The following is a 14,929-nucleotide window of genomic DNA, read 5'->3' on the forward strand; positions in this document are numbered from 1 at the left end:
TATGAATGGAGTAAATGCTCTGTCCTCAGTGGGGCTGCCCAGAGTAGAGCCCAAGTCAATGAATTAGATGCACAGGACAGACTGAAGGCATGTGCTCAGGACAAAGAGAGGGAAGGAAGCTCTGTGTCTTCATTTCTTCATTTGGAATTTGAGGATAAGCATCAGAAATTATTCACTCATCAACAGTTTTTTGTTGTTGTTGTTTTGTTTTTTTGAAGATGACCAGTAAGAGGATCTTAACCCTTGACTTGGTGTTGTCAGCACCACGCTCAGCCAGTGAGCAAACCGGCCATCCCTATATAGGATCTGAGCCCGTGGCCTTGGTGTTATCAGCGCCACACTCTCCTGAGTGAGCCACAGGCTGGCCCATCACCAACAGTTGTTTTTAAGCACATCATATTCCAGGCATGGTTCTAGGTGCTGGGGATAAAACAAAGGCCCCGCTCTCATGGAGCTGACATTCTTGTGGATTCTGCTACTTCCAGGTAACAGAATGCCGCCTGGGGATTGAGGGTAGGGGGACCTGGCCTGGATCCGGCATCTTCTTCTGAGAGGCTCAGAGTCCTTGCTTGACCTTTGTTGGGGTAGGTGTTATATCCACTTTTACAAAGAGGGAAACAGTGGTCCTGCAACTACCCCACAGTCATCCCTGGGTTCCAGTGGCAGAAATATACTAACAGTAATATCTCCTGCTTTTTGGACTGCTTCCTTCAGTCTTCCAGCAACCAGAATTTGAAATAAAGACAAACTTAGATGTAATATGGAGATTAGCTCATTGAAGTCCTTCTATGACACTCAGATCCCTGACAATAAATATGCCTGAGGCTAGCACTTCCATTTTGCCTCATCACTCCCTGCGGCCCCATCCAGGGCTGGTTCAAGCTGGCCTCTCAGAGAGCTTGAGAAGCAGCGGACAGACAGGGTGATGGACGTGGCTACAATATGTGGGCCCCACAAACTTTTTATTTTGTTTGGTCTACAAATCAGCTCCCCGATATATTGGTTTTTATTTTTTATTTTTATTTTTTAACCAATCCGTTTTTTTTTTTTTAATTCTTAAGTTCTTGACATTACAGGACTAAACTGAAATTTATTAACATTCCGCTCTTACATTTCTTATCAACAAATAAAACAAATAAAATCCATGAGCCAAAAAACCCAAAACAAAACTAAAAACAGGGAAAAGACTGTAAAACTAAATATGGATTCCCAGCATTAACAGCTGAACAGAGAATGTGATTTTTAAATTCTTAGCGGATGATAAAGTTGTGTAAAACTGAACACTTACAAATTATTTAAAACCTGGAATCACTGACCAGAAATTACACAGTTGGATCATGGGAAAACAGCAGAAAGGGATTCTGAGTTAACCTACACTGTTGTAGCTGCACCCCATGCCCTTCTCAGAGGAAAGCCTGGCATTGATTAGATACTGGGCCAGACTCATACTGGCAGCAGAACCAGGGATAGTAACCTGCCTACCAGAAGGGCCTTCCACTGGATCAGCAGTTTTGATCTGGGCCCCGGACATCTGGCGGATCTTTTTATTTTTTTATTTTTTATTTTTTTAAAAAGATGACCGGTAAGGGGATCTTAACCCTTGACTTGGTGTTGTCAGCACCACGCTCAGCCAGTGAGCGAACAGGCCGTCCCTATGTGGGATCCAAACCCCGGGCCTTGGTGTTATCAGCACCGCACTCTACCGAGTGAGCCACTGGCAGGCCCTGGCGGATCTCATTAATGTTGGCACCTTGGCGTCCGATTATGCAGCCAATTAAGTTATTTGGAATGTTGAGTCCATGGGTGGTTTGAGTAGATGCATCCGAACTTGCCCAATAGCCTTTCACCTCTGGGGAGCTGGAGTCAATTCCGGCGACTCTGGTCCCGCCGTGCATCTGGCAAAGTGAGACTGTGGTCTTGCCCCCTGATTTAGCTTGGCCAGATCGAGCGGAGAAATGGTGTGTTGTCCTTGAATCGAGTCGGCGTCTAGAGGTGGCCCCTCCAGGTCGTGGGTGGCGTGGGGGTAGCCCGCAGCGTCGCTGCAGCGATCCTGGCCGCCCGTGCAGATGACTGGGAAGCTGGCAGGCGTGGGCTGGTGCGGAACGGCCATGACTCTCCCTTGCGGAGACTGGAAGAGCGTCTCCAGCACGACCAGGCACATCTGCTCGACACACTCGGTGACAGACTGCGGCACGCCAGCGATGGTGATGGCCCGCTCGGTGGAGTTGGGCAGCATGTCCCCCGCCACCTGGACCTGGGTCCCGGTGCTCTCGTGGACCTCTTTGGTGACAGTCACGTTTAGTCCACTCTCAGTCACACCGGCGTCCATGGTGAGCGCCGGGCGGCGTTGGGGGACTTGGGCTCGTTATAGGGTCAAGTCATTGGTGGCAGGTGGGGGAGGGGAGGGGTAGATCCCAAACGGCCCGGCACGAGGCGAGCGGGGCGGTACAGCGGGTGGATCCTGATATACCAACTTTTAAAAGCTCCATTAGAAATTGCAGTTGAGCTACTTAAACTAAACAGGTACTGTGCACTTTATGTGATAATTCTCTGAAACCCAGTCATTATTATGACCAAAGGAACAGTTTATGGCATCATCTGGCCAATCCCATTTCTGTGCTTCTGATGGCTCAACAGCTAAATCCCTAGACAAATAATCACTTGTTGATTTTCAAAAAGATGGTAGTCGTTGGCTCCCCAAGTATAAGAACTTGGACGAACTTTTTCTTCTGAACAAGTTGAGTTTAGAGGTTCGTTCACTCCTCAGAACTCCTTGAACTGACAATGTGGGCCTTGAGCTGACACCCAATGCTTTATAAGAAGCGTGCAAAGTAAATTCTAGAACTTGTCTGAATGCCTTGCCTACAAATATTCAAAATAACACCACTATGGGGTTTGGCCTTTGAGCTATTTCTGAATTTCTGTGAGGTTTCTCATTCCATCCCTGTCTGTCAGCGTGGTGTTCTTCCCCTGGTCAGGGCTTTGGAGACCAGTAAGATTTATGTTAGATGTGGACACTTGGGCTGCAGGCCACTGAAGATCTCTGTCACACACACACGCACTCACGCTCACCTCTCCCTGCTGCTCAGAATTCAACCTTGGAGAGGAAGCGTTTGCCTGGAGTGTTGAGGCAGCAGGAATGACGGTCGGAGTCCTGTGATCCTGCAGCCTGAAGACAGACTCCTGCTGAAGGAAGTAGGTCCGAGGGGGCAGGAAGAGTCTCTGTGATTGAACAGCTGCTGGATGAAGTGAGTATGGCCAGAGGAAGAAGCTTGCTGAGGAGCTCGGGATGGTGTTCCACCTCTGTCTCTTTCAGATGAAAGTTCATGGTGTTTAGTTCTGAATAGACAATCTGGGCTGTTTCTACATTCACTGGCAATCTTTAAAATACAAGAATCATGGAAGACCATGATGTGACCACTGTACAAAATCTGTTCTGGAACATCCGGTGACAAAGCCTGTAGCGTTATCCTCCGACGACGCCAATTGTTGAGCTAGGCAGTACAAAGAAGAAACTTAGAAACTGCACTGCTGGGCCGGCCCGTGGCTTACTCGGGAGAGTGCGGTGCTGGTAGCGCTGAGGCCACGGGTTCGGATCTTTGGCCGTGCATGGTGCAGACAACACTGTGCGAAGGGTCACGATCCCCTTACTGGTCAGGGAAAAAAAAAACAAAAACAAACAAACAAACACTGCACTGCTACCTGCAAAGTCCGAAGAGAAACTGAAACTGAGCAGCTGCCAGCAGAGTAAACATGCTCTATTAGATGAGTGCTCGGCCCCCAGCCTGCTTCACAAACTGCAGAACACACAAAAGCAATTAACTAGAAAGATACATGGGTGCACATGCACACTGACTCCACCCACACAACTTATTTACAAGAAATGTGCTGCTCCACCCCACAACCAGACCTGAGTGGAGGGAGCCTGACTAAATTATTCTATTTTCCACAAAGCCTCTCAGATGAACCCCTTCAGTGTGGCACATCTGGTCCTGAGGCACCAGAGTTCTGTTGAGAAACTGCGTTCTACCTTGCCATGGTTTGATTGTCCCCACCAAAACTCATGTTGAGACTTAACTACCGCTGGTCAGTTAGCTCAGTTGGTTATAATGCAGTGTTATAATACCAAGCTCAAGGGTTTGGATCCTCATACCAGCCAGATGCAAAAAAAAAAAAAACCCCAAAAAACAAAACAAAAAAAAAAAAAAGAAAGAAATTTAATTACCATTGTAACAATATTAAAAGGTGGGATCTTTAGAAGGTGATTAGGCCATGAAGGCTCGACCCTCATGAATGGATTAAAGCTGATATCGTCAAAATGTCTTAGTTATAAAAAGGGGGCCCCCATTTCCTCTCTGTCTTACATCCTTGCTTGCCCTTCCTCCATGTTATGATGCAACATGAATGCCCTCCCCAGATGTGGGCACTGTGCTCTCGGAGTTCCCAGCCTCCAGAATTGTGAGTCAAATACTCTTCTTTTTGTTATAAATTACCCCATCTGTGGTATCCTGTTATAGCAGCAGAAAACAGACTAAGACACACCTCATTGCCATGTCGTAGTTGGGTGAAATCATTTAAGGAACCCATTATGCCCTTTCATGTTTAGGGAAACCTGTTTTCAAAGGTAAAGTAGTCTTATAGAAAAGTGAGTCACTGAGGAAGTCAGTTGAGACCATGAAGTGTGAAGAGTGGAGGCTCTGCTTGAGGGGTGGGGAGGGAAGAGAGGAGAAGAGACCATCTCTGCTCTCAGGTCACCTTCTCAGGAGCCTCCTGGGCAAATGGGGCAGCCACTGCAAATGCATTCAACTACAAGTGACAGAAACACTTCATTGAAGATCTGGTGGAGCAGTAGACAATTTGGTCCTCAGACATTAGGGAGGAAGAACATATGAAGGATAAGGAGAAAGATGGAGTGTGCCCCTGCACCCCTGCATGTGGAGAAGAGCACAGGCACAGGGTCACAGGGGACCTGGTGTCACTGGGCACGCAGCACCAGGCAGGCATTCAGGGCATTTGTGCTGAAAAGATGAATGCATGATTAGAGTGACAAAGAGAAGTAATCTGAAGATCTCACAAGAAAGGCAAGTTCTAAAGGTGATTACCTGAGATTTTGCCAAAGAAGAGGGGAAGAGACACTTCTGTGCTAACAGAGGACAATCTGGAGGCAGGAAAGAGAAAAACATGGGCGAAATAACCATGCATTACTTTTCATATTGATTAAAGGATGTGACATATTCTTTTAATGCACCCAGCTCAAGGAAGATGAACTGGATCAGTGTTTCTCCTAGGTTAATGTGCACCCGAATCACCTGGCATCTTGTTAAAATGAAGATTCTGATTCAGTAGGTGTGGAGTGGGGCTGAGATTCCACCTTTTTAGCAAGCTCTTGGGGGACGCCAGTGCTGCTGGTCCAGGACCACACTGAGCAGTGAGGACATAGAGATTGTTCTTAATGAACTTAAAGCTTTTAGAAGAAAACCCAACGTGGCCCTTGGTGAGTGACAGCCTCATAGTATTGTTGGACAAAGAGGATTTTTCCCAGTACCTGGCAGGCCAATTATTTTGATCCAATAACAAAAGTAGTAGTAATAATAATAATAAGGCTGATACCCTAGGGATGTGTTGTCCTTCCAGAACTCATGTGGAAATCTGATCCCCAGTGTGGCAGTGTTGGAAACTGATTGAGTCATGGGGGCGGACCCCTCATGAATGGATTAATGCTCTCTCTGGGGGGTGGGGGTAGTGAGTGAGGTCTCACCCTATTAGTAGCAAATCACACACTTCTAAATTTTGTTCTTTTGGCTTAATCTGTCTTGTAGGTGGTTCCAAATGAGTACATAAATATTAAGCTCTTTTTTTTTCTTACATTGAACTCATCAAAATTCTATTTGTTATGGTCTGTTCCCGAGAGTAACAGCAAGGCCGCAGTAAACCCATGGCTGGCTAAAACTAGCCCCATATTTGCATAATAAATTGGATCTCATCATCATATCTCTGGTGCCTTCTTAAGTAATCTGCAACAGCAAGCTTAGTGGAAAGTGCTAGAAGAAATGGCAGGCTTGCCAGATCTCCACCCTCAGGCCAACACTTAATAACCCACTTCAAACAGGACTGTTGTATGACTGTGCCCTCTCTGTGTGGGCCTCGAATTCCCAGAGGCCTGTCTGCTCTCTTCTCACCTGTTGCCACTCTTAGAGATCACAAGTTCAAACCCACCCCCCACCCCCCATGGAAGGGGCCACCAAAGACTGGGCACACGGGATTCTTGAGAGCCATGATGAAGGACAAGGAAACCTGTGGGAGTCAAGGGGGGTTTTATGCAGAGAGGAGGACAGTCGAGGCATTTAAACGTGTAACAGACACAGGAACTATTTTTACCTGGGTCAGAGTAGTCCATATTAAAGCTAGAGCATAGCCTTGTTGATGGAAGGTTTAGAAATCACAGTGCAAGGAGGGTCAGCAAACCTATCATGGAAAGGATCAGACAGTAAATATTTTAGGCTTTGCCAGCTACATGGTCTCTGTTGCAGCTACTCAACTCTACCGTTGTAGCCCGAAAGGGATCGTAAACAACACATAGGCCAAGGGTGTGGCTGTGATAAAACTTTATTTACAAAAATAAGTGGCAGGCAGGCCATAGTTTTAAAAAGAGGGCTAAGGCCTGCCTCAGCTCCTATGGTGGAAAATACATGTTTTTTCATTTAATAAACATGTACATAGCACCACCGTGTTCCAGACATTTGTAGGAGCTTTATAGTATTGATGCATTTAATTATCACAAGGACCCTAGAAGTCAAGTACTATCATTCTTCTTGGTTTGGGACAGGGAGGTTAAGAAACTTGCCCAAGGTCGCACAGCAGTATTGTGCTCTTACTACCACCCTATGCTGTGGAGAGACTGGTTGCCCTTCACTGAATGAACATCCACCGTGCACCCTGCTCTGCCTTAGCCTCAAGGTGATGGTGGTAGGTGGGGGGCACCGAGATGATTAGGACCTAGTCCCACCCTCAAGGAGTTCCAGCCCTGCCGGGAGGGGCTAGTGCAAATTAAGAATAAGTGTCACCATGGGAAAGCATGAGACACAAGATGATTCCATTCATACGAAGGTCAAGAATTGGGAAAAGTCACCTATGGGGATAAAGGTCAGAAAAGTGGTGACCTTGGAGAGTACAGACCAGGAGAGGCATGTGGAGCCTTCTACAGTACTGGAAAGGGCTGATATCTTTATCTAGGCATCTGGTATACTCTGTCATCAAGGTGATTCAATAAAATATAAAAGTTTAGGGCTGGCCAGTTAGCTCATTTGGAAAGAGCATGGTGGTGGTATCACAAAGGTCAAGGGTTGGGATCCCTGTAAGTGTATATAAAACAGGATGGTGGTGTTGGGGGGAAGCGGGTAAGTGTGGACTAGGGTGGGGAAACAGCTGCTCAGGTGGCAACTCCCTGAGGCTCCATCGGGGAGGCCGTCACAGCTGCCCTTTCTGGGCCCCAGTCCTATCCCCACAGAGTTCTTTGGTCCATGGCCTCATGGGAGCAACACTGACGGTTGGTGGAGCAGTTTCCAGGTCAGAGTCAAGGCCTTTCCCACAAACCTCTTTGGGTTGGGCTGGGGTTCTTGACACGAACCATAGTCACAGACGTGGGTCCACAACAGAATCATCCAGGTGACCCGCAAAGAGAGAGAGAGCAGGCCACCGGCCAGGACTTGAGCCTACAGGACATGTTCCTGACCTTACCTGAGACCTGATGAGGGGAGGCCCAGTTGGTAAACTCCTTTCCACAGGAGTCCTCTTGGGAATCCTGGCATCTTGCATAGGGCTCCAGATGTGGAAAATGATCAGCCCACACTTTGGGACTGAGTGACACCTGTTATTATTTTTTATGTTTTAATTTATTTGAATGACATCTTTTAAAATTGACTCTGGGCACTCCCTCCCTGAAGGAAGGAAAGTTCTGCACTCACTGACTCCAGCTCAGAGGTCCAAAAGGCTGTCTCGCCCAAATGCAGATCTCAGACTGCAGGCCCTCAGCCTGCAGGCTCCCAGAGATGCCACCTGAAAGCTCAGATTTCTTTATATCCTGCCCCTCAACTTCAGTAAAACCCAAGCACAGAGAATTCTGGAGATATCCTCAGCCCCTTCACATTATCCACTTGCCAACAACTCATCTATCCACCCATCCTTGTACCCAACCACGCGTTCTCCCACAATATACCATCCATGTATCCTCCATCCACCCACTCATCCAGCTGCTCACCCGCCCATCCACTCAACCACTCATCCATCTACCAAACATCTATGCACAAACCCACCAGCACAACACCTCCGATTGCATCTCATACCTCTCCTTCAAGCAGCTAACAACTTTTGGAGATGACTTTCTTCTTGAGGCCGGCTGTGTATGCTGGGGACTTTCAGAGACAGCGAGTCGCTGAGCGTTGTTGTCAGGAAGCCTTCACAGACACGCAAAGATGGGAGCGGGGATGAATCAGGCACTGGTGTTCGACTGCCCAGTTCAAGCCTGCTGCTTGCTGGCTTTGCGAACTTGGGTCGAGTAACCACTTGGTTCCATACTCTTCAAAAGCCAGTGAGGTAAATGACAAAAGTGGCCTCACACTTTCACTGTTCCTTGTATCCACACACTTTGCAATGTGACTTTTCAGCTTCTTCCATCAAGAGGTCAGGTCTATTTTCCTACCCCTTGAATCTGGGCCAACTTTGTGGCAGCAGAATGTGGGAAAAGTGAGGTCGTGCCAATTTTGAGGTGGACTTCCATAAGCCTTGGCACCCACCGTCTTTCTCTCTTTTCTCCCCACTTGCCTCCTCATTTCCCTCCCCCAGTTCCTCCACCCCTGTAAATAAGCCCAGGCTAGCCTGTTGGAGGATGAGAGACCACATGGATGAAAAGTCCCCATCACGCCAGCCACCAGCCAGCCAGCCTCCAGAAACCGAGGTGCTTCACTGACCCACCCATAGGCTGACCACAGACATATGAGGGAGCCCAACCAAGACCAGGACTACCCAATTGAGAACAGCTTAAATTACCCACAGAATCACAAACAATAATAGGTGGTTGTTTTAAATCACTAAACTTTTGAGTGGTTTTATGCAGAATTATTGTGGTAATAGATAAGTGACACAACAGGGTTATACAACTTTTATACTGCACAGAGTTGTGGAGGGAATTAAATGAGATGGTCTATGTAAAAGTGCTTAATTTGGTGACATAAGGCAACATTCCATGAATAACTATTATTCTTGATGCAAGGCATTGTGTCTGTGGAGATCAAAACTATGATCTCGGCCAAATTCACTGTGCTAGAAATTGTTGCCACCTGAACATCCAACCAGCTGCTTGTGGACCATATGTGTCCCCACCTACAGAAGCCTGGGCTCTGCCTTAAATTCCTAGCAAAACCTTTTTAAAGCTATATAATTAGCAGGCACCCATGAACGAGCTGAGAAGGGATGTGTAAAGTTTGGTGGACATATGGTAATGTTGGACTCACCTGCCAAATATGGGGGACCTGCACAAGACAGCAGACAGGTTTTGATAGTCTTTTCGTGTCCAAGGAGAAAGTTTGGTGTGCCCAGCTTCCTAGAGGATGTTCTGTCCCCCCCTCCAGAAAATGCTGGGCTTGCATGCAACTGGACACGTGGTAGGTGGCCTCTGGATACCTGCCTCATGTCCACTGTGGAAGAGCTTTGCACTTAACGGATCTTGAGGAATTTGTGCTACTTACTTTGAAATTTCAGTTTCAGGAGGGATTCATGGATTCTGCACCAATGTACAAGGATATATTTTGCTGCTTTGTCTGTAGGCAAAAACCTGGAAACTTCCAGAAGATCCACCAATAAGGGGAGGGTTGAAGAAATTATATAGAATATTATGAAATAATCTATACACTATATAATATAGAATATTATGCAGCCCTGTTTAAAAGTAAATGTAATCTATGTTTTTTGCCCAGAAGGGATGTCTATGATGTATTGTTAAGAGAAAAAAGATCAAGCTGCACAGTTATTCATGTGCAGAAAATGTTCCAATTTTTATAAAACAACAAAATCCCATCTAAGTGTGTAAATATCAGCATAGGTTTATGTGGGTGTGGAGAACGTACAGAAGGATACACATCTGGAGGACTAGAGGGAGAGGAGATGATTAGCTTTTCCTTCCTGTTTGTTTTTTTATTTGGAAATAATGGCAAACTTACAAAAAATTCGCAAAAATAAAAATAGTACAAAGAACACCTATATACCCTTTACTCAGAGTCACCTGGTAGTAATATTTTATGCCTCTAGCTTTGTGATTCGTGTGTTCTCTCCCTCCCTTCCCCTTTCTCTCTGTTTTCTTCCCTCTCTCCCTCCCTCTCCTTTTCTCTCACTCACTTACAATCTCTACACACATACACACACACACACACACAGTCTTTTTTCTAACTCATTTGAGGGTTAAGTTACATACCTCATGGCAATTTATCCCTAAGTGCTTCAGTGTGTATTTCCTAAACATAGAAATACTCTGCTACATAACCACAGCACAGTCATCAACTTCAGTAAATTTAACATTGATACCAAGTACGTTCTCTGAACACAAGAGAATTAAACTAGAAATCAATAACAGAAAGATATATGGACATTTACCAAAGATATGGAAATTAAATAACTCACTTCTAAATAACCATGAGTCAAAGAGACAGTCACAAGAAAAATTAGAAAATATTCTGAATTTAATAATTTTTTTTTTAAGATGACTTGTAAGGGGATCTTAACCCTTGACATGGTGTTGTCAGCACCACGCTCTCCCAAATGAGCCAACAGGCCATCCCTATATAGGGATCCGAACCCGTGGCTTTGGTGTCATCAGCACCACATTCTCCCTGGCTAAAACACTTTTATCTAATCTACCAATTCACTTTTCCTCTATACACTGTTATAATTGTTCATGTACTTTGCCACCTGACCTTAAACTACAACCCACTTGTATTAGTTCATTTTTGTTGCTTATAACAGAATACATGGAACTGGAGAGAGAGACACACTCTCTCTTCTTTTAAAGCCCTCAGAACCACGCCCCTGGCCACCATTTTTAATCCATTCACTATGGCATGGTCCTATAAGCCAATCACCTCTTCAAGGCTCCACCTTTCAATTACCATAATAGGGTTTTCCACCCTCTTAACAGTCATAGTGGGGACTAAGATTGTAATACATAAACCTTGGGGGACACAATTCAAGTTTCAATGAGTTTGGGGTGGACATAATTCAATCCACTACACCACTGTAGGTGGGTTATTTCCCTCCTGATGATATTGGGCTGGGTCATGTGACACTTTGGCCAAAGGAAAGGGGGCAGAATGAGAATGTGCCAGTTCCTGACCAAGGCCTGGTGGTTTCTCGCTCGCTCGTGCCTCTGCCACAGCCATGGGCACAGCACTCCTGGTGCTGCTGCAGTGCTGCCCTGAGATCAGCAGGAACCCGTGTGGGGCAGCGTCAGCCCATCAGCCCAGAAGCTGAACCCAGCTGAACACACAGATGGAGCTAGAATATAGACACGAGAAAGATTTATTGCCTTATACCGTAGATATTTTTACATTTGTTTGTTTTGCAACAATGACTGACCAATACAGTAGCTAACATTTATAAAACACTTACTTCATATAAGACCTTTACTTCTATTAACTAATTTCATACGCAAAAATCCTTTTCACAAATGAGGAAACTGAGGTTTAGTTACTTGCCCAAGGTCATGTAGCTAGTAAGTTGATAAATTGTGTGACCATGGGACATGTGGCCTCTGGACTTACACTAGATAAAATGATAATAATAATAGTAATCATCATCATCATCATAGTAGGTGGTGGAGACTGCTTGGGCCATTTTGAATTGGGATTTCTATTTCTTGCAGCCTAAAGCATCCTGCCAAATTCACCTGCACGGACAACCTCGCCCCTTCCTTCTTCATCTGTAGCCCTGGGGAATCGCTGACTGGCTTGGGGGAGAAACCTTGCTTTTTCCAAAGATTAGATTACACCTGGGCTCTTCTAAGGAGCCCCAAATGTTTTGACTTTTGGAGAACAGCCAGTGAGTCTGGTTTTTTGTCTACAGAAATGCAGGGAGAAAAAGGACACGCAACAATATGATACAAAAGAAAAAGTGGTTGTGAGAACAAAATGGAATTAAACACTGAGTCAGCTATTACCTAAAGATGACAAAGTGAGTTCTGCTTCCTTCAGAGTAGGTCAGTTACCAAAGTTCAGACAGGCCTTCAGGCTTGGAGAAGAAAATGCATTTCAGAGAGTGAGATGAGAGCCCATCCAATACTGGAGACCCATGCGCCTGCGAGCTGTTCAAGGCCAAGGGCTAAGCAAAGGCATGGAATTTAGGGGGTGGGATAAAGTGCACAGACATATTTGCAGCCTTGTTACTCCTCTCTACCGTGTGGTTTTGAACCTTGCCCATCCATCAGAATTACCTGGGCTAGGAAGCTTTTAAAAATCCCTTGGGGGGGCCTGTGGCTCACTTGGGAGAATGTGGTGCTGATAACACCAAGGCCATGGGTTCGGATCCCTATATAGGGATGGCTAGTTAGCTCACTGGGAGAGCGTGGTGCTGACAACACCAAGTCAAGGGTTAAGATCACCTTTCTTGTCATCTTAAAAAAAAAAAAAGGGCCAGCCCGGTGACGCACTGGAGAGTGCGCTGCTTGGGAGCGCTAAATTTTAATTAACATGAATTAGCTATTAATATTATTGTCTTTGGGTAAGAAATTTTATCTGTGGTTTCGTGACACAGTCAAGCTAACTGGTATGGACAAGTTCCAATGTAACACCAATCACAAACATGACAACAAAAATAACAATAATAAAGGCCGGCCCGGTGGTGCACTGGAGAGTGCGCCACCTGGGAGTGCGGTGGCGCTCCCGCCGAGGGTTCGGATCCCATGTGGAGATCGGTTCCCACTCACTGGTTGAGCGCGGTGCGGGAGCAACACCGAGGGTTGCGATCCCGTTGCCGGTCAGTAAAAAAGACAAAAAAGGAAAAAAAAAAAAAAAAATCCCTATGCCCAGGCCACACCTCAGACCAACTGCTTGAGATTCTTTGAGGATGGGACCCAGGCACTGGTGTTTTATGCAGCTAAGACTGAGAATCACACAGTTCCAGCCCCGTCTTAACTAGGGTTTTCTCCTTTTCCCTGAGGATAACCACCAACTATAGGCACCATGCTAGGTACCTCCCATGCTGTCTTACTTGCCCCTCACAACAAATGACATATTTTTAACAAGTAGGGAAACTGAGGGAAAGCTAACAAATGGCAGGGGCGATTCAAACCCAAACAATCCAGAGGCCAAGTTTTTTACAGCCACACCACACACCTCTGTGATGCAAATGACCTGAGAATTAGGAGAGAAAACAGAAATTTCCGTGAGGTTCAAAGAGGGCCAGAGCTGGGTGGGAGGAAAAAGCAATTAGCTGTTGCTGACAGGAAGGAGCCCCTGCCAGAGAAGGGAGCCAAGTTCCTGGTGGCAGGCCTGCTGAGCTGAGGCCATGAGTGACTAAATGGGAGCACATGGGAGAGCGAATCAGCCTCGGCAGCTGGAGATGAGAGCCTCCAGAGAAAGAGAATAGGGGACCCATTTTTCTTTTTTTTTTTTTTTTTTTTTTTTAAAAGATGACTGGTAAGGGGATCTTAACCCTTGACTTGGTGTTGTCAGCACCACGCTCAGCCAGTGAGCGAACCGGCCATCCCTATATGGGATCCGAACCCGGGGCCTTGGTGTTATCAACACCACACTCTCCCGAGTGAGCCACAGGCCGGCCCCCGGGGGACCCATTTTTCCTCACAGTTCCTCCTCCAGGCTCAGAGACAGGTCCTCGGGGTTGGTTGGGACCAGCTGAGGGCCTAGAAAAGCTGCTCCAAGACCTGCCTTTGGGCTGTTTTGTCTTAGTCTTGGTCCCTGCATTCTCTTGCCCTCACTTCCTCAATGCACCCCCCACTTTAATGTTTCATAAAATAGAACTTTAAAGGGTCCTCCCCAGAAATTCTGTACATGGGGCTTGGTCACCTTAGACTTGGGTGAACTGTAGAAAAAACTAGTAAATGGTGAGAAATGCCAAGATTTCCCTATTCCCTTGAGGTTAACAAAGGACATAAACAATTAACAAAGGACATAATATACTAGGAAGAAATGCTACTAGAAAACAATGAAAAATGTTCAACCTGCTGTAGATTTTTTAAAATGGCAAACTATTGCCTTTAAAAATCAGCAAAAATTTCTTTAAATGATAATACCTAATTCTGGTAGTTTTGAGGTGTGACTAGTACCTTAATACATCAGTGACGATACTGGCAATGAGAAAGTGGCAATGAAAATGTTCACATCCTTTGACTTAAGAATTCCAGTTCTGGGAATCTATTCAGAAGTAATAAACATCCAATCCATGCCGAAAACCTTAACTACAAATACATCAACTGCAATGTTATTTATAAAAGCATAAATTTTAATAAGGAACAATAAAAGAATAATAAGATAGAGCCACTAAAAAGTGGTTATGAATACTATTTGCTGCTTGAAAAAAAAAAGTGTTAAAAGTAGGACACAAAACTTCACGTGTACCATGATTATACTACATTTAAAAAATAAACTGACAAGGCCGGCCCGTGGCTCACTCGGTAGAGTGTGGTGCTGATAACACCAAGGCCACGGGTTCGGATCCCATATAGGGATGGCCGGTTAGCTCACTGGCTGAGCGTGGTGCTGACAACACCAAGCCAAGGGTTGAGATCCCCTTACCAGTCATCTTTTTAAAAAATAAATAAATAAATAAAAAATAAACTGACAAAAAAGAAAGCAATTTTAGAATGTAAAAAATTTTCTATATTGTGTTTAACAAAACATGAATCTTTTTTTTTTTTTTTTTTTTTTTT

The 14,929-nt window shown here is 45.5% G+C and overlaps 1 protein-coding gene across 1 annotated transcript in view; it reads right to left on the reverse strand.

Moving 5' to 3' along the window:
• Window positions 1–2,329, reverse strand: part of LOC103600889 (poly(rC)-binding protein 1-like) — a 47,666-nt gene extending 45,337 nt beyond the window's left edge. The window contains 3 exon segments of the mRNA XM_008585222.1: window positions 1,376–1,531; window positions 1,716–1,900; window positions 1,903–2,329. Coding sequence (XP_008583444.1) covers window positions 1,376–1,531; window positions 1,716–1,900; window positions 1,903–2,329 — 768 coding nt within the window.
• Window positions 2,330–14,929: the final 12,600 nt, after the last annotated feature.

The sequence above is a fragment of the Galeopterus variegatus genome, unplaced genomic scaffold (genome assembly GCF_000696425.1).
Source record: "Galeopterus variegatus unplaced genomic scaffold, G_variegatus-3.0.2 Scaffold3499, whole genome shotgun sequence".
Taxonomy (NCBI): Eukaryota; Metazoa; Chordata; class Mammalia; order Dermoptera; family Cynocephalidae; genus Galeopterus; species Galeopterus variegatus.